General features: G+C 44.7%; 1 protein-coding gene across 4 annotated transcripts in view; it reads left to right on the top strand.

The window, feature by feature from the left end:
• The window catches only part of rap1gap2a (RAP1 GTPase activating protein 2a), a 77,517-nt gene that overhangs the window by 21,627 nt on the left and 29,671 nt on the right, over positions 1-26,219 (top strand). For 2 of the 4 annotated variants that reach the window (XM_068584254.1, XM_068584253.1), the window contains exon 1: positions 17,011-17,838. The exons of the other annotated variants lie outside the window; for them this stretch is intronic. In XM_068584254.1, coding sequence (XP_068440355.1) covers positions 17,705-17,838 — 134 coding nt within the window. In that variant the 5' untranslated portion in view covers positions 17,011-17,704. Of the gene's footprint in view, positions 1-17,010; positions 17,839-26,219 lie in introns of those variants that run through there. 4 annotated transcript variants of the gene reach the window in all.

Genomic DNA, 26,219 nt, shown 5'->3' with positions numbered 1-26,219 from the left:
CGTGGCAACAATAACTGACGATCGCCGAAGGGACGGTTGGATAATGGTTCATTACCATGGTGATCGGCGCCAGTTGTCTCGCCTCGCGGCCATGACATCCCCCCCCCCCCCTCCCCAATGCACCAAAACATGGCCGTGACCAGGAGAAAGCTTGTGTGTGTGTGTGTGTGTGTGTGTGTATGTGTGTGTGTGTTCTTAAGGGACATGTGGGGATGAGACACCTTCAGTACTTTGAGCCCTTTGTAATGTCTGTCTGCCAGAATGGTTTCATTTCATTCATCAACATGTTTTAATTAAAGGAACAAGTCGCCTTAATGGATGAATAATCTTAATCTATGAAGAGGAGCGACGGCTTCTTTAAAGGTTGATCGGGTGGCTGGTTTGTTACACCTGATGTAATTGATACTGTGTTTAGGTTTTGAAGAGATCATTACTTAGCGCTATATTTGGACTTTTATCAGCAATTAAAAATAATGTAATCTCATTTTCCTTCTTTCTTTTTTTTTACATTTCTAAATGAGCTCTTGTGCATCATGCGCGTCTTCTGTCTCACCCAAAGTTACGTAAGCTGTCAATGTTATCTCTTTGTACACAGTGGAGGGACGGAGGCAGCCGCTCGCTAGCAAACAGTTTGTTATTTACACAGAGAACAGATACATAGCAACATTAGCATTCATTTAGACTCGTGTTTCTGGCCACCTGCTGATTTAATTAAAAAAAATCACTCTTCCTTGAGCTCTGTTTTCATCTCCACCAGCCAAACGCTTTGCTCACAAGCGGCTTAATGTTCACCGGCTCGTCGCTGGCGGTGAGCAGGTGGCGCACATGTGCTCTATTGATCATTTAGAGACAAGGGGGGGGGTAGGGGAGGAGAAGAGAAAACAACAAAGAACTAAACTCGTAAAAGCTAAACAATGAGCTGAAAGAAGCTGTAAAACTGCAGAGTCAGGCGATATTATCTCCGCGTTGGTCATTATAAGCGACCTCTTTCACATAGAGTCCATCCATCTGATCAAGCATGCACGAATGAGAACCCTCTCGAGAGTCGGCCCTGTCCATTTCTTCAACCCGTGAACGGCCAATCACATCTCATCTGAGTCACATCTCATCCGCTGTGTGCACAGAGATAAACCCGGTAACTAGACAAGCCGGTAAACAAGGCCAGTTCCCCAAACTGTGTGACTGTTTCATTTTTAATCTGGTCTACAGCACCGTGTGTCCGTCGCTTCCCCATAAAACATGGGCTGTTTGTTGCTTTCATGTCATTTTGTAGCCTCCATCTTTTTATTCCCCTTTTGGCCTCGTAAAAATCTGAAAACTTTATTCACAGCTTGTCTGTTGATCAACGGCCAGAAACATACAAAAAAAAACTAAACTCCATAAACACAATCCCTGCTTTTCACTTCTTATTGACACCAGTGACACTCCGTGTGTGTGTGTGTGTGTGTGTGTGTGTGTGTGTGTGTGTGTGCTCTGCTTGTTAAGAGAGAGTCTTGTTACTCTAAAGTCCCCCAGACAACCAGCTGCCTCTTTGCTTTTGACAAATATTTACTTCTTGCTTTCTGGCTGATGCTCCACACACGCACACACACACACACACACTCACGCACACTCACACACTCACACGGAGTAGCTGATAAGTGCACCATCTGGCCTGAGTGCTGGCTGTTAAGGGCTCATAAAACAGACCCTCACCTATTTAGAGGCAGAGGGCTCCCTGAGCGGCAAGCTGCGGAGAACGTGGAAACAGCGCGCTCACCGGCACGCTCGTCCACCCACCCGCCCGCACGCTCCCTCCCTCCCTCCCGCATCCACGGGGGACGTAGGAGGTGAGACGGATGGGAGGCGAGAGGATCAGAGGATGTACCTGTTCTCGGTCTGTGGAACGTCTTCATCTCCACCGCCCTCGCTGGCGCTCTCGGAGGATAAAGATACACAGAGATTGATTCTGCAAACTGGCTCTGCAGTTACGTGTGTGTGTGTGTGTGTGTGTGTGTGCGTGTGAGTGAGCGGCTGAGCGCTGCAAAAAACACACATCTGACAACTTTATACAGTATGTCAGCTGTGGGTTTGTGATGGGAAAAGCTCACAGTGGAGGGGCATGTTTGGGTTCATTGTTAAACGCCTCACATGAAGCCTACATTGCTCAATAGATTATTTTTCGGATACGCGGTGAATTGATCCCACTAACAGTTCGGATATAGCTTGCTCCCGAGTGCATGTGTAGACCAGAGCCACCGTGTTGCACTGGGTTACCTTGAACACACACATTGCATATACAAAGTCCTGCAGCGGTCCTGCAAATACTAACAAGAGCACGCGAGCACAAGAAGTAAGAGCACCACCTCTGGATTTATGAATTATCTATACATCTATATAAGAACCAGAGGGCAGGGAAGGGAAATCAGTTTTGTCTTTTGCAACTGGAAGATGAAACATAAAGTGAAATAAAAAAGTCTCACACAGAAGAATTAACGCTTTGATCCACAATGTTCTTTTAATGATGCAATTCAGTTTTCTGCACGAGAAAGTGAACACACTCACTGAGAGAGAGCGAAGGCTATTTAGGAGGAAGTCAAATTTATTTATTTTAGCAATCTGATCTTTAGAGGGCATTTCATAACTTGTTGCATGTCCTTTTTTTTTAAATAAAACTTTTGTATTATTATCAGTTGCTCATGGAAAAAAAAAGCAGAATAATACAACCTCATTGGGGACACACCCGATGTACGTTGTCCCGCAACTTAACAACAGATCTTGGAGCTCGTTCGTCTCGTCTCCGGCTCGTTAATCTCCGTTGTGTCAAACTCGCCAGGCTTCACGGTGTTGCCGTGGGAAACCGACTCGGGAGGATGCCGCGAGGTTCGCTCGGCGATCGCTGCCGCCGCTGTTTCGTACGCAAACACTTGACGTGAGCTGGCGGCAAATTACAGCCCCGTCTCCTTAGCATCCGAAAGAAAAGGAGCGTGATGCTGCAGCAGAGAGAGAGAGAGAGAGAGAGAGAGAGAGAGAGAGAGAGAGAGAGAGAGGAAGAGAGAGAGAGGAAGAGAGTGCAGAGAATAAAACAAGCATTAGTGAGGGCAGGAAAGGGAGACTTTGTGTGGTTTGGAGGAGAGGGTGAAGGATCAGGGGTGTTGGAGGAGAGCAAGGAGACAATAATAGAGCACGGGGACGGGGATCCTTTGCTGAGATTGGACAAACAGAAAGGTGAGGAGAAAATCAGACCTCTCTTCCTCCTTTCCTTCCTGGCGCTGCTGTCCACCCCACACAGCAGAGATGCTCTGAACACCGAATGGGAGAGAGGAGGATGGGCATGGGAGAGAATCGAGAAGAAGAAGAAGAAGAATGGAGGAGGGCTGAGGCCTGAAGGTATAGAAAAAGTGATGGATTCTCCCTTGGGGGGGATGAGCCGAAGGGGACAGAGAGGCCGAGGGCTCGTGAAGGAAAATCCTTTTTTCTCTCTGCTGCTCCCTTGTAAAGGCCGACCTCTGTGGATAAAAGTGAGAGAGAGAGAGAGAGAGTGAAAGCGTGTGTGGCTTCTCCGTGACCCTGTGAGGTCATCCTCAAACATCCACATGAAAGCTGCCGGCGGACGGCGCAGCTGAAACGCTCCCGTCCAATCCTTCCATTCAGAGCTTTCTATCAGGCAAACAATTGTTTCTTCTCTCGCTCCTCTAACCCCTGAATGCATCTTTTTCCGTCTCAGTCTCAGGGCTTTTTCCTATTGGCTCACAACACTCTCATTCCCGGTCATAAGTTCACTTAAAGGAAAAATCTATATCGAAGCCGCATTTGGTCCCTGTTCAGCTCCGTGTTTCATATGCAAACACACACACAAAGACACACACACACACACTTTCCCTCTCAGTGCGTCCATTTTGCACATACATCAGAGGCAGGGAACAAGGTCCTGTCTCGCTCCGGCAGAGCTGAGCTCAAACCCAATTTGCTTTCAAAGGAATAATTCATCTCCATATGAGCAACCTGCAGATACGGCCTCGGCTTGTCCTTGCCCGCTTTGGCCCGCACACGGCCGCTAAAGCGGTTATGGCTCGTGTTGATAGAGCGTGGCAATTTACACCCGGCCACTACAAAATCAAATCCCAGGCTGAGATGTGATGGATATGGTGGTTGATAGAAAAGAATTAAAACAAATGGGTGACACTGTTGTTGTCAAAAACTATGTGTTACAGCTATCGGACTGTTTTTTCCTCCAGAATAACTAACATATGTTTAGCTTGTTTACTTATGCAGAATGTTTTAAGATTTAGTGAAGCTAAGGTTGCAAACTTCCACAAAACACAATTTAATCCATAATCCATGTTTCGATACGATGATGGCGGGAACCGTCTCCTCCCTTTTCCTCCTATAGTGATGTAATGAGTTATTTATATTCTTCCTCATGCTCTCTCTATTTCAATTCCCTGTGTGTATTCAAATGTGTGCCTGTGTGTGTATTTCCTTGCGTCTGCCGGTCAACCAGCCGTAAGCCGTCATCTTAGCCAACCAAACAAACTAAGAAAGCCGGAAATTGATTTACTTGGCTATAACTGATTTATGTCACGCGTAAAGGAAGGAGAAAGGAACGGGTCACACGAGGAGGAGACACACTGGCTCACATGAAGTAAACAAGAACTCAAATGAAAAGAAATAAATGTCACGTGACAGCGCATCCACAGAAAGAAGAAGACAAAAAAAAGAAAGAAAACTGCGGCGGATGTGAAAAGCTTCTCGAGTCTGCTCGTGTTTTTTAAACCCGTCAGGAATCCATTTGCAGTGATTTCAGCAATCAGGGATGAAAATGGCAAAAGCCTAAGTGCCGATATGTGCGGAGCGATTTATTTGTGCAAATTATGGCCCATCGCCAATTTGCCGACCCATCACAAGCAGAGATGAACAATCCTGCTGCAAATAGCCCGGAGTGTGTGAAAAATAATTGTCCGATGACATTTTCTGTGGCAATACAATGACAGCAGTGAGTGTGTGTATGTGTGTGTGTGTGTGTGTGTGTGTGTGTGGGGTGGCTAGTCAAGGCCGGCGTGCTTGGTGATTAACAAAGGACCGTCTGTGATTTGACACTGTAATCATCGCTCACAAAAGGAAGAGATATATCTCCTATTCATCATCGCCCGGCATCGCTCGCATCCCATTTCTCGGCGCCAACTCTCGCCCGTGATCTCTCACTTGCATTTTCTCTCTCCGTCTCCTGCTCATTGCGTTGCTTCTTTGTCGCGCGCCTCTCATCGCTTTTGCTCAGCCTCGCGTCTTTACTTGTTTGCGTACTTTTTTTTTTATCGTTGTTCTGCCGCCTGCATCATCGTCGTCTCTTCAACTTGCCCAGAGTTAAATCAAACTCCAAAAAAATGCGCCTCGTATTTTGTCTTTGGTTCGTCGATACAAAAAATCACAAGCTAACGAGTGAGGTTCAGAGGCGGCTCCAGTCTTCGTTTCCAGTCTTTGTGCTAAGCTAAGCTACATATTAACTGTAAATGCATGAGCGAGTTATAGATTTTCTCCTCCAACTCCTGGCGAGAGCGAAGAAGATTTTCTAAAATGTCAAAACATTGCAGCTGCAGGGAGTCGACACCTTTTGCCGTAGGATTCAATGTAGTAATGAATAAATGCCATCTGCTGCTACACAGTTTCTAATAATCTGAAAAAGGACGTCCTCTCATCGGACTGGAGTGCTCGGCCTCTCCCTTGACGCCTGCTGGGCCTCCGACCAGGATAAGTGCTCTAGGAAATGGACGGCCAGAAGGATGGATAGAAGTCCCCTCCCTCCTCTTCCCTAACTTCCCTCCATCTTGTCAATCTCAGATGTGTTTTTAAGGGACACGACAGGTGCAGGCTGGTGCTTCACTACGCAGCTGTTACTGATTCACTTATGACGAGTCCGTGGTTTACCAGGAGGAGACGGGCGGCCGCATGACGAGGTTCGGGGTCAACCGGGCATTGATTTCAGTTCTGGTGGCTTTTCCTCAGACGTCAAATAATTGTCTTCATTTCTTCTCGTTTCATTTCCGTTACCACGTTTCGATTTCCGGTGCGGACGAGCTCTGATTGGTGCGTGGAAACTCTCAAGTCGGCTAAAACTAAAACAGTTTTGAAGCTGATTTCGAACATAAGGGCTATTTTAAAAGGGCATTGAAGAGCTGATATTTTAAGATTCAGTAACATGTATGGCAACCAGTCATTGTATTGCACATTAATTACGTTACATTTCTCACTTTTCTCATCGTCTCTTTCGTCGCTCGGGGACGGCAGTGATCGTGACGTTAGTTGGAGTGATTGAGAATGAATTCCTGATCCCGCGGCTCTATTTGGTATGAATTCTGCGCTCGGTGCTTTTGGAGCGCGTCGGCCGCGGCGTCGCACACCAGCGCCGTCTGAAGTCGTCTGTGTCGCAGCCGATCTGGAGCCCAGACACCGAGAGTCCTGCTGATGGATCATCCATCAGACACCACTTTGTACGCTCTCGGGGCAAGAGAGCAGTTCGTAATAGCTGTCTCGGCTGTCACGTGTGTGTGTGTGTGTGTGTGTGTGTGTGTGTGTGTGTGTGTGTGTGTGTCCCTTCTCTGCTCCTCCGTTCTGCTCTGAATATCACAGACTGCTCTCTGGTTCAATTGGTACTTTTTTTTTTTTACACACCGACACGCACACACCTACACCTGCACACACACCTTCACACCCACACACACACACACACACACACACACACCTTCACACCCACACACACACACACACTCCCCAAAGACATTTATAGCACTATTTCCTATTTAGTTTATCGCCCTTATTATCCAGGAAAAGTAGCCTGTGTGCATTGTGTGTGTCACGACTCGCCCGTGTTGCAGCTCCTCAGCGTTGTGTGCGTTTGTGCGCCTGTGTTTACTGCCGTCATCACTCAGGGAAGGGCGCCCGAGCTCCAGTGAACACACCGTCATCAAACAACCTCTGAGAGAGCTCGGATGTGCAGACGATCCCGCCGCTCTCGTGTCTGCGGCGACCAAGACCAACGCCGCCGACAAACGCCGCGGCCCTCGACGTGTGCTTTGACTCGTCCCCTCGTGACGTTTCGTTCCCCACAAACCTCTCAAGTGGGAAATGTTTTTGGTTTTTTTTCCTGCACACGTGAATGTTCAGCTGGAGCGGAAACCACAGTGAATTTGAATAGAAAGAAGGCGTGCCATCCACTTCAAGTACTGCAATTTTAATGAGTGGCAACACTTGAGGGGTTCAACCTCAAATTAACGTAATAACACAAGAATAATATATTAATTACCTCTGTTACGGCCTATTTCCCATCGGACGAGAACAGCTGTGATCAATCTTCTGCTCCGATGGTAAAAGCTCTTACAGTTATTGCTCAATACGCCAGGTGGCTGATGCATGTTACTTTGTTTTTTTCAGCTCACGCAGTTGCATGAAAGACAATTAAAAGACACTATTTTAGTCTAAATTCAAGGGAAACATTTTGACTGAAAGCACGTTTATAATACAAACAATAGTCATCCAACTTTAGCGCACACCTTAAGCAAAAGCAGAAAAAGACAATGCACATTATCATGAATATGCCATTCATTTGTGCTCTATGTATTCATTTGGGGAAGGTTGCAGACTCCTCGTCGCTCCTCACGGGTCTGATGTTTCGTCTCTTAAGAGGGAGGTTTAGTCATATTCGTCATACTGTGCGTGTCATATTCTTTACGCTAAGTCTGTTTAAATTGCACTTTTCAATCACCTTTTCCACTTTGACCAAGTGCAAACACCTTTTCAACATGTTTTGACTCCAATGCCCCTCATTTCTCTGGGTTTCCTGCTACGACGTGTCAAAATGTCAGCGGCAATGTATGACGAAGATGCCGAATAATTACCTTTTCACACTCGAGGGTGAATTGATTCTTGAAACAATCTATATTGTGCGCCGTGTCGTCCAATGACTTCTTAAGACCATCGTGTTCCTCCGTAATTCCCTCTCTCACTACAATGGATCTTTTTCTCCGATGGCTGCTTCAAGTGGGTCATTTTTGGAAGGTCAGAAACATCGTTTTTATTACAGATATGATACGAATGTCTTAAAGATGATGATTATATAAATGTCACATGTTTTCCACTTCATGAACAGTTCAGTTTTTGCTGTTTTAGCTTAAAGTTTGATGACTTCATCTTCCGGACTCAGAAATACGAGTACGGAGTGAAACCGCGAACAACAGCTGAACTTTAATGAGCTCATATTCTATCCGTCACTTAATCTCACTCTTTAAGGCTGACCCTGTGTGTGCATATGCATATGCATGTGTGTGTTTGTGCATGTGTGTGTGTGTGTGTGTGTGTGTGTGTGTGTTGACCGTCACACACCACACACTGTGTCCCTCTCCTCCTCCTCCATCTGTTGCCGCTCGACAAACACATGGTGTCTTGTTTGGCCGACTCAGCGAGGCCCCTGGCTCAACATGTAGTCTCACACACACACACACACACACACACACACACACTCACACTCACACACACTCCCTCATCTCCCCTCCATGGTTGCATGTAGGATAGACTCAGGGTTTGAGGGTGTGAAGGGCTTTACAATAGTTCAGAGACTGAGGCAGACGGGTGCATCAGGGGACACAGAATTAATACGCAATAGAAGGCCAGAAAGATAAGACATGAAATGGCAATCGCCCGTGGTCAACTAGAAGCTGTTAGCAGGTTCGTCCTGTGTGTCCGGAAATACTGCCAGAGCGTGAGTATGGAGGAGGATAAGACACAGAGAGCAGATGAGAAGGCTGATGGGCAAAGCAAACGGGCATAAACACTGATAATTATGGTCAGAGAAACACAGTCGTCCACACAGGATGGACAGACAAATGAGTTTATAGTGTCATCCTACTCATTATTTAGGTTTAACATACACACAGTGAGACTTGGCACCAGCTCCTGATGAATGCCATATTTCTACCGCCCATCCCGGGGAGTGAAGTGACTGTTTATTAAAGGGCGACACAAATAAAACGCCACTCGTAGTGCGTGGAGCAACGCAACGTGGAGCTCACTGTTGTTTCACCCCCTTGTGAATAATAGACGTTCTTCTTTCCTCTGAATTCGAGAGATTTTGGATTCATTCTGTGCCTGGTTTCAACGAATTAGGGCAAAATTGATCCTACAGACTTCAAGCATGGAGTAGACCATTCAATGTATTAACATCCCATCCAAAATGATGTATTACCAAACACTCTACCCATGTAGATGTGAAAGTGGAACATTTGTAGTTTTCTTCTTCACTTTCATCCGCTTGAATTTCTATTTTCCAAAGAAAAAGAGTCAAGATTTGATCCTTAAAGGGCAACGACAACACGTTGAATGTTCAACAGCTTTGTGAAGACCGTGGTCAATATTAACAGAAAAAAAAGAGATCTCCAGCCTCCATTACTTTGTCTAAGAAGTGTTTTCCTGACTGCTGACCCCTACCATCTCTGAGATGGGGGGGTTTCACTTCCAGGAGGTTGATAGTGTGACGTGAAGGCAGAAACACAAGCGAAGGAAAACAGGTGCCTGTTCACAGATCCAGCAGATAGAGAGTGTTGTTTCTGGCCACGTTACAAAGTCCAATATTCACTCGGTTTCAGCTCTTAACCAATAACGTAAAGTTGTTGGCCATAAAACCGTGAGATGAAAGGTGCTAAAATGTGACGTAATCACTTGATAATATACAAATATTTTTGATAATTGCCGCTTTAAAAGGCAGTTCATCTCTGTGTACTCAACAGGTTGTGTCACCTTTTCATGTGAGCATTATTATGGCATGCGACATAAACACTCCATTGACTCAAACTTTTCTCTTGAACCGTGTGTATATTTTCCTGTAAACCATGGGTCAGTGTTTTAAAAAAATTACTGGTAAAGTGTTGAGAAACCTGTTGAGAAAGTGGAAATCAAAGGGAAACTGAGAATGTTGGCGGAGGAATCTTTTTTCAAACTCTTCCTTTTTTTTCGTCGTGTGCCAGTTTTTTGTGTGTTTTTTTTTAATACATTATTTTTATCTTGCACGTGTCTGGAGTAACGTTTTTCCCCGTGTTTATTTGTACACTCCAACATCACGTCGAGTATGAGAGCGCTCTAAAAGCACACGGATGAGATACTCGGACATGGAATTAACCTCAGCAGAGGACATTCGAAGAGAGAGCTCAACCTTCCTTGGACGAGCTGCAGGTGGGAGGAAAAAGTCAAAGTCAGGCATCTGGGCCCCGAATGATAAGACAGACAGGAGCAAAATATAACCCTTGATGCAATTTAAAACCTTTCAGGCTCTCAGGATTTCCTTCCAAAGACCAAAAAAAAAAAAATCAACTGTCCATGTTGCTTTTCATTAAAAACCTTGAAGAACAGAAATCCACTGATCCCGAGCATCGAGTGTCACTTCCAATCGCATTATGTGTGAAGACGAGTGTATCATATATGCATACAAACATATATATATATATATATATATATATATATATATATATATATATATATATATATATATATATATATATATATATATATATACGTACATTTGATACATACAAACACATACACACGATCACAAAGTTATGGGTCACCTGTTATATTAACACTGACTATTCTAACGGGAATATAATTCAGACACCATTATTTACATATAAAAAACTTTTGGCCCAAGAAGAGGAGGAAGAATGAAATGAATAAAACCTTTGTTTAGTCAACGTTGGAACCATTTCTCCACAAACCTATTTCTTCCACAAACCCGTCCAACGAGACGACATGTATTTGCAAAGAGCTCTTTCGACAACCTGAAAGCATGAAAGATAATTAAGAAATAGTATTTCTCTGAGCCGTCTGACTGCGACGGAGAGCTTCATGAGCAGTTCAGATGAGGTCACAGGGAAATATATTGAAATGACTGCTAAAAAAAATGTTTTTTTTTTAATATTGCAGCCAATGTGGTGTGTGCACTGTTCCCCACTGAGCTGAACGCAGTGTCACTAAAGACCACACACTGTACAGGTGTGCATGTGGCTATTTCACGCGCGCATTACTCATACAAGAGCTCTTTTCTCTGCCTCGACCCTGTAATAACTCACTTCTGCTGCTTTGCCGGAGAGGAACAGACAGCATGCTGCAGTAAAGTTATTTTAAAGTAATAATCCACCTCCCTCTGTGGTTTGTTTGCTGCTCGGTTGCTGATATGGTACAACAGTGATTCATGAAGCTTTTACGTTTAAAAACAGCTGTCAACTCGGTCTGGGAAAATCCTCTATCACTCTGTTGATGATTTATTTTCAATTGCGAGCCGAGGAAAAGGGTAGTTAGCAGGAGAGAGTACAGCTGCTGCCGCTGGACAGACAAATAGAGAGCAAAACTGGTCATATTCAGTATTATATGTATTAATAGCTACAAATTCAACAATGTCTTGTTCTGTCTCCCTAAACCTGACAAACTCTCCAGGCACTCTACCTGTTTTCAAGTCATTTTCAGATGTAATTTGATGTAATTTCCTTAAAAGTCGTTTAATAAAACACACACATCACTCGTTAAAAGTTAACCCGCTTCTTTGTAAAGCTAAGCACAGTTATACATTCCCAGGTCATGTATGACACGGCGTTCTACGCCGGCGCTTAGCTTCTAATTTTAGCCGACAGAGCAAACACAAGAGGCCACTGCTGACCCGACTGCGCACACACTCGAGAGTGGGAAATTATACTGAATGAGCCCAGAGTGGGACAGAAAGAGGAACCGTCGCTGATTATATAAATGACATGTGTTGAGCGTTTTATGGATTTATGTTTCTTGTAAACGCCGTTGTAAATCACTCCACACAGACTTCACGTTAGGTCTCCGTGCGCGCATTTGCCTTTTGGATGCGTGTATGAGATTTTTCTTGTGCATGCATCTGTACACATAAATGCGTGTCACTGGATTCAAACGCTGATTCGGGGGAAGGGTCAGCATGTGTACGAGTAAGAGTACACAGAGAGGGGAGATAAAACAAAAAGGTGTGTTCCAGTGGCAGATAGGCGAGGATGGGAGACTCTAAATTGATGCAGGTAATGAGTTACAGATGACATATTTTATCCAGATATTCACATTGAGGTTAATTTCCTCTGAAATCTCCTGACTGCAGATCAGAGAGGAGTTATGTTATGTTAAAGATTAGGCTTCCTGCATAAACAGTGCAATTTAGAGTGGATTTCTTTCTTAAAGTTATACTTCATGTGGTTACTCCTCAAAGCCGGTCAGACTTTTTTTTTTTTAAAGGCATTTCTTTGTAATCTCTCGTAGTTGACTTTGTAACGCTGTTGATTGGAGGAAAGGAGAGTAAGAGCGAGTGGGGAGGACATTGAAGGAGGGGAACATTAGGAGGACAAAAAGCGGCGATAAATGGAAAATAAAGAAAATGTCGTCTGGGGAACGGTCTGAAAAAGCCTCAACGAGGCTGGAGGAAAAAAAAAAGAGGAAAGCCGAGGGAAAGACATCTTCCGCCAAAGTCTGTATCACGATAAGAGCTAAAGGCCAAAGAAAATGAAGATTTAAAGGACAAACAATCATTTCAGCTATAGAGAAGCTACTGAACCAAACAATTCATCACAGACTGTTTCCCTCTCATTTCAATGATGAAAAAGCAGTTTAATTTAAGTAAAGTGACGTCAGCATCGACATGCACAGCCTCAGTGCACGAGCCGGGTTTTCAAAAACCTCATTGGATCCAATACTCAATGGAATATACGTACAAAGTCACAGTAAATTATGTTAACAGAGCAATTAATCCAGTAACACAACCTTAATGTCTCCCCCACATTAAAAAAAAACAACACCATGCAACACGTGCATGCTCAATGTGGGACGTTATCGTTCCCAAACCACGAGAGAGGGAGCGATGACATTTCCCTGCATTTACTTTCACGGTACATCATTTGGTTTATATGACAACATGACATTTCAGAGTTAATCTCTTATTTAGGGTACGTTTGCCATTTCCACTTGCACCTTGCTGGTCCTTTAGAAACATTGAAAACATACCTTCGGTTGCTGCACGGTGGAGCTCAATATGTGGAGGAAGACATCTGCAGAAACTCCTACACACACATATTCAGACACACATGATATGGACAACCATAAAGGGATTTCACATGATGAGAAGATTTTCTACGGTATAGCCAGAACATGGAGGATTGGGAAAAGGGAATTGGATTGGAGCGGGAAGGGGGGGAAAAGAAAGTGAGTGCGAGTGCTTAAGGATGGAGTAGTTACTTAGCTGCAGTCGTGAAGGTCATTTCCTCCAGCGGCCTTGAAGTTGGGTCGAGCATTTTGTGTGTGCGTGTGTGTGTGTGTGGACAAACAAATGTACTTGTGTAAAGAAGATTTGCCATGTTGTATTGTTAAGGGTATTTCAGAGTTGCATGTAGGGTAATGTAATAGGTGTGTGTGTGTGTGTGTGTGTGTGTGTGTGTGTGTGTGTGTGTGTGTGTGTGTGTGTGTCCTATAATAGAATTAGCTGTGCAGAGAGGTGACGTTGGTAGACTGGCATCTGTTTGTTTGGGCGACACTTGAGAAGCTGTGAAGTGACAGGAAAGGCTGCTTGGCACCATTGAGGCTCACGCAAGTGTGTGAGTGTTTGTGTGTCTGTGTGAATGCATGTGTGTGTGTGTGTGTGTGTGTCTGTGTGCTCAATCAGGAGAAACAGAAGGCCCTTTCACACTACATGTTCAAGGTGGGAATGTTGCAGCATTATTACGCCTCGCCCTTCAGCGTAAAATGTACGGTCACGGAACGGGAGAGAGGGACTTTGCGCCGCCGCGGCGGAGCTGTTAACGGAGACACATCGACGTCTGTGAAGGTGCCTTCAGATGAAGAAAAAAAAACATTTAAAAAAGGTTTGCTCGTCGCGCCCACCACGAGGTCGGGCGCAGGGCAGACACTGGCAGAGCCAAAGCGCAGCGTGTCTGTAGTGTCACAGAGAGCTGTTCTCTCATTGGGTGCGCTTAAAAAGGGTCAGCGGCGGCCACGGCCAGCGTTAAAATAACACACGCACACGCACGCAAGATGCAAGTGTGTTACAAGACACGCCTCTTTTGCCTGCAGAATGCCCGCATGCTATCTGGGGCCACATTACGCCAGCATGGTGAGTTTGGAAAGTTGGGCCGTGACTAATCGCTGCGGCACAATTACAAAAAACTAAAATATTTAGTCGTTTCCAGCAGCAGAAGAAAACAAAAATCAGAATTTGTATATATATATATATATATATATATATGTAAGCTGATTTGGATGTTTCTTAACAGTAGTTAGATGTTGAAGCTGTGAAAGTCATGAACAGAGGGTGTCCTTCTGGCCTCCGAGGGTTGTTTGAGGATAAGTTTGGCTTCAGGATGAATGACCTTGGCTCCGGCCTTGCAAAAACATTTAACAGTGTTTCAAATTGAACCAGATGATTCAAGGAATAAGGACTCGCCTTTGTCAAATACGTTTATGCAAGTCAAACCCTCCACATGCACCGAGTCTTGTTTCAAGTGCCTCCACCCACTGGCACACTGTGTTGCTGCGCTGCACCCGATCTCACCTGAATGTTTATTCAAGCTCAGAAGTGCACTCGCACACCGCAGTGTGTCTTACGGGAACAATCTCACACGTGTGTGTGTGTGTGTGTGTGTGTGTGTGTGTGTGTGTGTGTGTGTGTGTGTGTGTGTGTGCGTGTGTGGGAGAGTGTGAGGGAATGAGGGGAGGCGGCTTGAAAGAGAGCGAGTAGTGTTTTTATGTGTGAAGGTGAAGAGATACAGGTGTCTCATTTCTCCCCTTGATGACGCACGGTAGGGCCCTAGTGAAAAGGCAGAGTCACTGCAAAGTGTGTGTGTGAGGCAGAGAGAGAGAGAGAGAGAGTGTGTGTGTGTGTGTGTGTGTGTGTGTGTGTGTGTGTGTGTGTGTGTGTTGTTGTTGCAAGTGTATGTTTTTTTTATTTTTTACAGCTGATCTCTCGGGGGCATCTGATGGTCCAGTTGAGTTTGTTTGTTCGCCTCCACGTGGGTGTTTGTAAAATCCTCCGGTGGTTGTGGAAAAAAAAAAAAAAATCTACCGAGGCTTCAACCGCGCGGGTGTCAAGGGACGGATGCCTCGCGGGTCCTGCGCGCGCGTTCCTCTGGCAGCGGTCCGGTTGCTATGGCTCCGAGCGCACACAGGAAGAGCGATGCGCGAGGAGGAGAGACGGGACCTTACGTCTAATTGTTGTTTCGTCGCCGCCGTTTCCTCGGCTTGATCTGTTCCCTGGCTGCTGTTTGAAGCCTCTCATCTACGGAGAAGTCTTTGTCTCTTGTCTTGGGTGATAGCGTTTCTCTAATTATCCCCTGAACAAAGAGTCCGAGGCGCTCCATTTCAGCTACAACGGAACAAAATGATCCCCTCTCGCTATTGTCGCCCAGTCGAGCCGCACCAGATGTGCGACGTGATTCACCGCGTGTGTGTGTGTGTGTGTGTGTGTGTGTGTAGTTTTATGTCGGCGTCCTTGTCCGTCGTCAGAGTTTCATCTGTGCTGCCACGGGAGACTCTTGTAACTCATTGGGCTGTTTTTCACTTGACGTGAACGTTTGTTCCACGGTCCTCACATGTATCGGAGTCATGAGATAAATATGGATCTCAATGCAGATAAAACCAAACCGTGAAGCTGTTTATTGAGACGGATGAAAGGTAACAAGTCAGAGCTTCGTTACTCCTCCAATGGGGCACAAAGTTCTGGTGAAAATACATATTTTGTTATGCAATAATCCGACTAAAGAAGTCTGGATATCGATACCTGAGCTTTGCATATTAGCCAATAGTACCAATGTCTAATGAATGAGCCTCACTGTGTGGACGTGACGGGTCATTCCTTTATGTCAATGTTTGAGTCATCAGGCTCCACTCAAACATTACTTTCCTTACTTTGAAATGCAAAATGTACCAAATAGACACATATATAGTATATACATGTATTCAATATATATTTTATTTTAGAAATAATGTAATCCGATCCGTTTCTCATACTAATGCTTTGACTTTTAGTAAATACTCATATTCACTTTATTCTTGCCAGTAAAATGAGACAAACAAAACCGCTTTAGTTGAAAATTAAGCTGCAGCCACAATAAAGTTAGCTTAGCATAAAGACAGGAACAAGTGGGGAACAGCTAGATTCGCTTGTCTAAAGGTTAAAAAAAACAAAAACAACACCAATCAGCAACTCTCATGAATTACATGTTGTTTGTTTAAAGCTGATATTAATTCATATTCAACAGTACAGACATGAGATTCACGTATTTCCCAGAATGTTGAACTATTCGAGTAAGGAGAACAGGTGGCCCAAGATTGAACCCAACGCTTAAGATCAGTTTATTATTAGAAGACGTGTCCTTTAGCCTTGATAACTGCTCTGTGACTGAGGAGTAAACCGGCTCCGGCTGCATCTGCAGAGGTAGATCGGAGAGCAGATGTGGCACCACGCGACGATGGCAGGCAGCACACAAGAAATGCAGCGTGAAAACAAAACGTGTGATGTATTTCCCGGCGTGTCTGTGCACAAATGAGACCATGTCAAATTTGGTAAAATTGTAATTTTTCCATGTGGTGTCATTTAATCTCCTTGCATTTTGTGAGTTTACATTTCAATTCCAATGTCCTTGGCAACAGCACAGCAGGCAATAGGCTGATAAGCCTGTTTGAATTGAGATTTCACACAGTGGGATTGAGTGTGAGAGAGTGAGAGAGAGAGAGAGAGAGAGAGAGAGAGAGAGAGAGAGAGAGAGAGAGAGAGTGAGAGAGAGAGAGTGAGAGAGAGAGACAGACAGACAGACAGGGTGGGTAGGTGTACATTCATGTATCTAGAAATAAAATCATGAAATCAAGCATCGATAGAACAAGGTCGGGGAGATTAAAATAAGATTATTAACATGGTAGAAACAAGGGCAGGGAGAGATAGAGGGAAGCATATGGTAGAGGAAGAGGAGGAGGAGGAGGAGGCGGCTCTTGTACCAAGTCCAGCCTATCAGACGCAGGCAGGCGGGGTTTAGCATCAGGAAGGAGGGAGCAGAGCAGCAGCAGCAGACACAGAGGAGAAAAAAAACCCCAGAGCATGTAAGAGAAGCAGCGAGAGGTGGGAAGGTAGAGGAAGGTAGACAGAGAGATGCAGAGCCACAGTGTGCGGGTCTGCGAGGCTGTCCGTCCTCTTCATCCTCCTCGCCAGGGACCATGATGTGTTATGGAGCCACGGTGCACCGATTTACTGCAGATGCAGCCAATGCAGACAGAAGTTCACCTTGAGCCGGAGTCCAACAGTGCCACGCTGGACCCTCTGGGATTACAAGAAGTGCTCATCGATCCCAAGAGCGAGACGAACAGCGGTTTAACCGCATCCGGCAACCTGCCGAACCCAGAGGGGCTACAGAAGCTTTAACTTTTGGATTACCGGCACGGACTCGCACCGCGACGTCTGCTCCGAGAGGCTCAGAGGGGCCAGATATCAAACAGGTACTCGCTTTTGGCGGAAACTTGACAGCCGTCTCCGAAGCAGACGGCGTACAGAACCCGAGACCTGTGACATCACACACAGCTCACACTGGAGCCCCGCAAAGCCACGACCAAGCAGGTCCCGCAGCCCAGGGACCCTGGAGCCGGCCTGACCTTGGACCGCCTGTCACCGGAGCCCCTCGTGGCGCCGGCGGAGACGTCCAGCATGTCTCAGACCGGAGGACGGTTCCACAACAAAAAGGCCGGCATCCGGGCCGCCGTGATCCTGATCGGACTCCTGCACAAGTCCCGCAAAGCCAAGGAGAGGGAGAGGGAGAGGGAGAGAGAGGAGAGCGAAGGGTGGGTGAAGTTTGTCCCATTGTGTCTTCTGACGAGGTAGAACATTAATGGCTCAGGGAGCAGCCGAGAGTCTGCAGTTTAATGTGCAAAACTTTATTTGCTTGTTAATGTCTTTGTTATTTTCGGGGCACGGGGCACTTTGTGCTCTTTAAAGTCTAATGAATTTACATGTGCGGTTTTATAATAGGTTTTTTTTTATTTTTATAATCGCTTCTTTTTCATTAGAGTCAGTCAGTGGAAATGACAGACGGGAGAGGAGGGAGAGAACGGTATTGAGGATTGCGGGCGAATACAGGTTTGTTTCAGGTGCTTCTGAAGAGCAAACAAGAGGGAGTGAGCCGACAGCAGCAGAGCTGGTGAGGAGAGCGAGGCACATGGGAAAAAAATAATGAAGTGTTAAAAGAGAGAGAGAGCTGTATCGAATGAAAAGGAAAAGGCGCAGAGCAAATATCCACTTCTCTATTTGTGTCTTTCTAAAAAAAAGAAGAGTTTTTTGCTGTACACACAAGCGTCAACGGACACTTGGTGGTAATGCTGATGAAATTGTGTGATTACTTGAGCATGAGGGCAGCGTGAAGGCAGGCGTAAAGGTTGGGGAACAGGTGAGCTGCAAAACTACAGCAGAGAAAAGAAGACAGTGCCGGATTTTACTGCACACAAGCAGGCTTCAAAATGAATTCCTTCTAGACGATGAAGGCTGAGTAGAAAGCAATAAAAAAAAAAGGTGTCTGTCAATCTCTTGAGGACCTTCAGACAGGCTTTTATGAAGACAGGAAGACCGTCGATGCTTTACTCCTTCAGAAAGTGCCAGTCCAAGTGCACCTGCAAGGGGTTTGTCACTGCAGTGTTGTGTCGAGATGGTCTCACTGCTCATACTGCCTCGGATGAGTGCATGTCAATACGACTGCTGGGAAAATCCCACCTGGTAACAAGCAGTGTGTGAGGTTGGCTACCAACACGTCCCTCCGCTGAGCCTCCCCACGTCCCCGAGGGGTGGACCTGTTTTGGCCGAGCTAACATTCACAGCAATGCACGGACGGTTACATTGGAGTCAGAGCAGAGGGCTGAGTTTGACTTTTTTTTTATTGTTATTGTGGTGCAGGGTGCATACTGTGTGTTGTGGGCTAGGCGTGTGTGTGTGTGTGTGTGTGTGTGTGTGTGTGTGTGTGTGTGTGTTTGAGTGTGTGTGAACATCTGATATGCAGCACTAGATGCACTTTGCTACTCTGTTCTAATAGCCTGGACCAAAATAGGCTACATTGAAATAGACTGTAACTCACTTTGCAAACGCTGATAAGTTTCTCTGACCTCCGGGTGTTTGTGTGTGTGTGTGTGTGTGTGTGTGTGTGTGTGTGTGTGTGTGTGTGTGTGCCTGTGCGCACATGTTTTATTTAGTTTCCGATAGTGTAAAATTAAGCCCTGGCGGCGAGGCTGGATTAGCTACCACACAAATCGGGCAACTGCCCCAGACCTCCTGGGGCCCTGCAGGTTCATTGTGCGACAGCTGGTTTGTGGTGATTTGATTATTTGTCATCTGAAATGATATAGACCTGTAATATCACCTCATCGTGAAGTCTTGGTCTGTATAATGAACCAAAAATCTTCATTATTTGAGTTCACAATACGCTGACATTGTGTATATTGTGCCTTTGAATTGAATGCATTGACACACAGCAATCTGCAGCTTAGTGATTTTCCAACGTTCAATAAGTGGTTGGTTCCCGAGGCTGGCGGCTGCATGGTACACACACACCCACACACACACACACACACAGTGAGAGCGAGGAGAGGGGTGGTCACTCGGGGGCCCAGCCACGCTTTAGGTGCCCCGAGGGCCCCTGATTTGATTAGCCCGGCGAAGCCTGGAGGCCACGACATGTGGTAATGCAACAGTACAGCGTAGTCACGTGCACACAAATACACACTTTATTTGCATGCTTTCCCCCCCCCCATGATTTATAGTTTTGACTTTGCAGTCAGGTCTGGTCAATTGCAGACAACTTGAAGGTATGGTGTTGCAGGGGCTAGTTGTTACGTGCTTGATTGAAGTCCTTTCAGACTAACTAAGAGCCCGCCCATTGTGCCGAGGTATTTATTGTCCTTGAAGCAAACAATGAATACAAGGAGAAGTGAATTACCAAATAACAACGACATAATAACAGGGAACGCTTTGCGTGGACTGCTGTAAAAAAAAAAAAGACAACCTGACTGTGCAGCAGAGAATCTGTGAAAATGTCATTTTCACTCTTTGTCCACGATTTTACCGCGTTTTCCGCAAATAGTGCAACATACACACGATATACACACCTCCAGGAATGCAATCTCGCTCCTTGCCTGGTTCTTCTGTGTATTCCTCTCACTCTTAATCTCTGTGCTGATAGAGCTATATCGTATATGCGCCCTCCATTAAGTTGAACCGCATGAGGTCTGCTGCTTGTATCTGAATGTTTATATTACCCTCCATGCATTAATATCCTCCATTGCCCATTTATCTCCATCTGCAGACCTGTTTTTTTCATGTGTGTGTGTGTGTGCTTGTGTGTGAGATGTTTGTCTCATAGTATGTGTGTGTGTGTGTGTGTGTGTGTGTGTGTGTGTGTGTCTGTGTAGCAAAGTCTGAGTTGTGTTTCTTCACTTCTTACAACAACAAGGGCCCAAGCGGTTGTGGTTACATTTCCCTCTTGGTTTGTGGTGTTGTGGTGCAGTCGGTGGTTAGAGAGAGTGAGAGAGAAAGATTGTGTGTGTGTGTGTGCGTGTGTGTGTGTGTGTGTGTGTGTGTGTGTGTGTGTGTGTGTGTGTAAAAGGAAACAGATTAATTTATGATGCCAGGGTGTTTTTGAGACCTAATCTATAATCCCAGCATGGGGCTGTCTGTTCACACACTGTGTTGGCCCCCTTTAAGATTAAAAAGCTTTTAATGTTACGACGTACCATCTAACAAGATGACATGTATTTTGAGTAGACACAATATACTCCTTTCTAAACGGTCAGCAATACAAATAGCCTGACTCTGAGACTGAGTGTGCTTCTTTATTAGCATTGCAGTCATGTGGGTTTTGTTTTTCAGCTGTTAAAGACTCAATGAAACTATTTCAAAGAGGAATACCTGATTTCTGAATTCCACCCTTTCTGATTCGAAAGGCACGTTTCCTGTATTCAGCATCATAAAGCATAACTTTAAAGGACTCAGACCTCCACATACCTCACGCAGCTGCTTGCTCATAAGTGCTTTTGAGCAAAATATGTGAAGTGAGGTCCTTGATTTCTAACATGAAAGACTGTTTATTTTAATTCACTTCAAAGTTAGTCAGACGAGACGGACATCAACGCTCAGATCTGACGAGGAAATACTAGGATGCAGCCATCTGCCAGTTAGCTTAGCTTAGCTTTGCACAAAGACTGGAAACAGCTGGCCTGACTCAGTTCTGTGTACGGATTAAACTCATAAGATATAGCATGATAATGAATTAGCTTTAAAGGCGTGATCCAGCTGCTGACATATATTATGCTAAGCTAAGCTATCATGTACAGACTTGAGAGTGGTGTGAATCTTCTCATCTAACTCTCGGCAATAAATTAAATATACATATTTCCCAAAAATGTCAAGCTATTCCTTGATCGACAGAACTAATAAAGCATGCACATTGACCCCCAAAAGCACAAGTATATTCAACCAGTCTTCTTCAGGTAAAAAATTAAACAGCTACGCAATAAAAGCTACATCATAATTACATCAATCCCAATAGCATTGCACCTACATGATGATGAATTGTTCTATAACCAACAAGTCTCTGTGACTGTTAACAGTCTCCCTTTTAATCAAATCCCTATTCCGGTCCATACAAGGTCTTCCTCACCTTCTGTATTAATTATTTATCAGAACACCTGTCAAAGTAATGATGAGACCAGACGCATAATAAAATGTGCTGATGATTCGGTTGTTAGTCAGCCCACACGGATGGGGTGGAATAAGATCACCGGCCTGTGGAGGAGGACTGTGTGTAACGGTTTGGCAGGTCTCTCATCCTGCTTAATGTAGCAAAAAGTAAGGACGTGTGTATTGATTTAAGAAAGTCGTCCTTTCGCTGCTAAAATGATCGTTGTGAAGGGAAAGGAAATCGAGCCGGTGGACCGAGACAATAATTCGAGCACAGTCCTGGACACAAAACTGTGTTTGAAAATCGATGGAGATTCTCAAAAAGTGAAGCCGAATACTTTCCTCCGGATAATGAACTCTTAAAAAGAAAAAAAAAGAAAAAAAGCTTCTGCTTTGATGATGTTTAAGCTTGATCTTGTTGTCTGACGAGGACATCTTTGCACAGACGGCTTATAGATTGTTAGACAGAGAGTTTGAGCTCTGGCCTTTAGGTCACTGCTAGAAAAGGAAAATGCCTGAATGTCGTCTTTTGAGTGGATGACTATTGATATTCTGAACATGGAAAACTGTATGCACATTAATAGCTGGCCTCTTTCCTCATCTGAGATATTGCATTTTTTTCACATTTGTACTGCACGCAAACCACAAATTTCACAGTCTTGTTTTTTTTTCTTTTTTCTCATCTCTCGTCGTCGTTTTAATCGTTTGTTATGGTCTCGCGGCTTTGTGTGATTGTCCCAGTTGTCTGATTTATTTATTTATTTATTTTTTCTGTTTTAGACCCTGCATGCATATCATATTTCCCTTTGGAGCAGATAGATTGATTTTGATTTGACAGTTATGCAAGTATCTCAGCAGTCGCGGTCCCTGAAGAGAAAATCTCATCAAACACGAGTCGGTGGTCTATTAAATATCTCTTTGAGGGTCCTTAATAAGGAGAAGGAGTTGAGGAGCTTCTGCAGGGCATGACGACGGGGGCCGTTTTCACAAGCATTATGAAAACACTCCCAGAGAGCTCCTCACTTTGCCTGAGGAACTCCTGCAAGGGGCTCCAGCTGGAGGTGCATTCAGGAGACGTGTCTCACTGAGTAGCAGGAGTATTAGTAGTCTGTGTTTATTAATCCAGTCAATCGTTACATACAATGCATTAAGTAAAGCCACAATATAATATAAAAAAAAAGAAGCATGATGCTTCTATATTACGTTCCTAAATTTGTATCAATTAAATCCGACAATTCATTTGATTTAAAGAGAAAAAAAATGTATATATATTTATATACACACACGAGTGAGTACTTGTGGTTCACACCATTGTGATGGTGCAATCTTTTAATCTGGTTCTTTTGTTTATTTCCAGACAAGGTGTAATTATCATCTGCGCTCGTCATATGTATCTATAAACCAGTGAACGCTGTTGCAGTTTTCCAGTTGCCAAATATCTCAGTGTTGTGGCCACTTTTCATTTCTTCGTTATTGCATTGGAGTGGGAGATGTGAGCACATCTCTATTGAGATCGACCACAAGCATATTATCCCTGTAGCGTGTCCTTAACCCAGCATCATTCAGCGTTTTTTTTCTTCCTCTTTGTCTCTCGGCCATGTTCTCCTCCGCTCAAGAAACTCTTAAGCTTCTTTTCAGGGTTTGTTTTTTTTTCTTTAACATTAAGAGCTCTCTCAAGGGCTGAAAGGGCTTTGTGAATAACTTGTATCTTTGCAAGGATCTAGTCCTAACTGTTCGAGTAAAGTCCTTAGAATATTGGAATATGCCACAATACAAAAGAAAATCAAAAAGAATTTTGCAGAAGCAACTCTTTGTAGTATTAATCTTTCATGGAAACATTACCAGACATTGAGTGCTGTCTCCCTTTGAAGAACAAGGTACACTTTCCAAACAAGCATGCGCACTAATGGTGAAGCTCCTTTCCCTTAAATTGAGCAGCTCAGGATTTGGAGCCTCAAATACACCATCCAGTTGGGCTCATGGAGTCTTTGTTAGTGTGTCCTGCGGTAGCCATGTGGTTATTAAAATGCTTGGAGCTGACCAACTGAGAAAATAAATTACACTAGCAGCTGGCGGCAGCTAAAAACCCATTCCTCCGACACACAGAGTCATCTGTGACGCTGCAGCCGGCCAGGCAGCCGTCCAGAAGAGGGAAAATGACCCACACCCGTGCACACCATTCCAAGAATATCTGCGGTTTCTACTTCTGTTGTGTGATTGCACATTGGTCCAATCTAATTTATTAACAAATGGACAATGTCAAACTGGCTGACGTAAAGAGCAGATGAACAGCTGGTGGCTCTGTGGCTGTTGCTGACCGTCGGCTTCTGCCGCACTGTATGACTCAAACTGTATTTTCACTTTTAATAAAAGAACAACAAAAACAGGCTTTTCGTATGAGGACTAACCCATGTCTTGACAAACATAATGTCACCTCAGATTCTTCCAATGAAGACATATTCTTTTCATAACCCACAATATGTTAACGAATGAAGAGCTCCCGGACCTTGGAGCTAACAGGGATAGCCACGCATGCTAATGTGTGCAGCTTAAGTTAGCCGATAAACACGTTATGCTCGTGTGTTTTTAAGTTTTGGAAAGGTCAATGAAAGGATAGCGTTTAAAACCCTTTAAATGCAGAGTATTGCTCTCATTACAGCCACACGTTCACCTCTTCAACATGCGGAGGAGTCTAAAGATGACAGACCTGTTGCGTCTGGTTGTGGTTGCTCAGCAGTGATTGTTTATGAATAGGGCCTATGAAGGAAACTGTCTGTTTTTTGTTTGTTTTTTTATCGTTCCGCAGAAACAATCTTCTTTTCAGGTAATCATTTTTTCCCAAATGTTTTTCTTCAGATCTAAGATCCTGAACATTTTCTCAGTGAGAGAAAACCTCAAGAGGCAGAGCCGCTGCTTTAAAAGGGCGGTCTTTCCTGTTGCTGCTCTTGCCCGCCTTACACAGTTTTTCCTCGTCCAGTCCCTCCTCTCGCTGTCAAACCTTCCTCCTCCGTCTGTTTAACACAAGCGCTTTTTATTCACTGAGTCACTCGTATTTCCATTCCCCTGTCTCTCTTTCTCTCTCCCACCCTGTTTTTCCTCTCTACCCTCAATTACTTCCTCGCTTAAACTCTCTCTTGTTCCTCTTGTGAGTTTCAGTCCTTTTGTGATTGGCAGCTGCGGGGGGACCTCTAGTATCGTCTCTCATACTCACACACACACACACACACACACACACACACACACACACACACACACACACTGTTGTGTGCGTGTGAGAGACAGTCAGCCTTGTCTTTGGGTGTAATGGATGAGATTGCATTGTCTCTAACAAGTGTCCAGAGACCGACCCAAGACGGCCCTATTTACCCAGCTCTGCACAGGGGATTGTGATTTCTATTTATAGTCTGCAGAGATTCATTTATTCTCTCTCTCTCTCTCTCTCTCTCTCTCTCTCTCTCTCTCTCTCTGTCTCTCGCTCCTTTGATACCTTGCTCGGCTGCCTTCTCCCTTTCCACAATCTGACTGACATTCATTCATTGTGCGCCTCGCCCTCTCTGTCTTCATATCTCTCTCCTTATTTTGTTCAGGACCTTTTCTCGCTCGTGCGGTTATCGCTGGTGGAGACGGTTGAGAAAAAAGAGAGAAGTATTCAATGTCATCCGAGGGACACTTAAGTCTATTTCTCCCCGGACTCAAGCCAGTGAGACTGGGCGAGATTGGGCAGTAATAAAGAGGAACCGGATCCCAGAAAATGAATAGGATTAGATAGGATTTATGGCATATATTGTGATATGACGGAGAGCGGCGATGCCAGGCCACTATGTTTGTCGCTGTGATACTGTGCCAAAGGACAAAAAAGTACATTTAAGTTCTTGTGTATTACCGCCCGCTGTCCAGGGCTAATGATGAAATAACTCTCTCTTCAGACGAAGAGCAGGTGCACACGCAGTCACCGTTTGACAGGCATAAAAAGTGACAGTTATGAGCGTTCGCAAATAACAAACAATGAAAGAGAGAGTGGTTCATATTCCCATGAAACACCTTTGAATAACATCCAGGAGATGCGCAGGTGCTGTCCACGTATTCGTCAAACAATTGAAAAGAGAACGCCACCTCGTCCGAATTACGTTTCTTTCAGCGAGGTGTTTTTCTACATCTCGTTAATTAAGCATAGATGTTATTCAGGCGTTTACTGGGTCAAAAGGTTCCATCTACTGCTGCATTATAGTCACGTACTAGTAAATTGACTATCATCCTTGAGGAGCTATCCAAAGAAGGTGTGATTAACTGCATGAAGCGCGAGCGTATGAAGAAACAAACATTATTCAGCCTGTGGCCTTTATCTGTGTCTCCCCGCGGTTGGGAAGTGTGTACAGGTAAATGTCTATCAAAGGTCTCTTGGCACCATTTGTGCAGTGAGGCACAAAACAACACTGACATTTCAAAGGTAAGACAAAAGCTGCAGTACGTAACCTTTCCCCGGCTCGGGGTGTTTTCTCTTCGT

Source organism: Clinocottus analis, unplaced genomic scaffold, assembly GCF_023055335.1.
Source record: "Clinocottus analis isolate CAN_PGR_092001 unplaced genomic scaffold, fCliAna1.0.p SCAF_2, whole genome shotgun sequence".
NCBI classification, from domain to species: domain Eukaryota; kingdom Metazoa; phylum Chordata; class Actinopteri; order Perciformes; family Cottidae; genus Clinocottus; species Clinocottus analis.
Note: the sequence above shows the minus strand (reverse complement) of the source record. Positions and strands in the feature narration are given on the sequence as shown.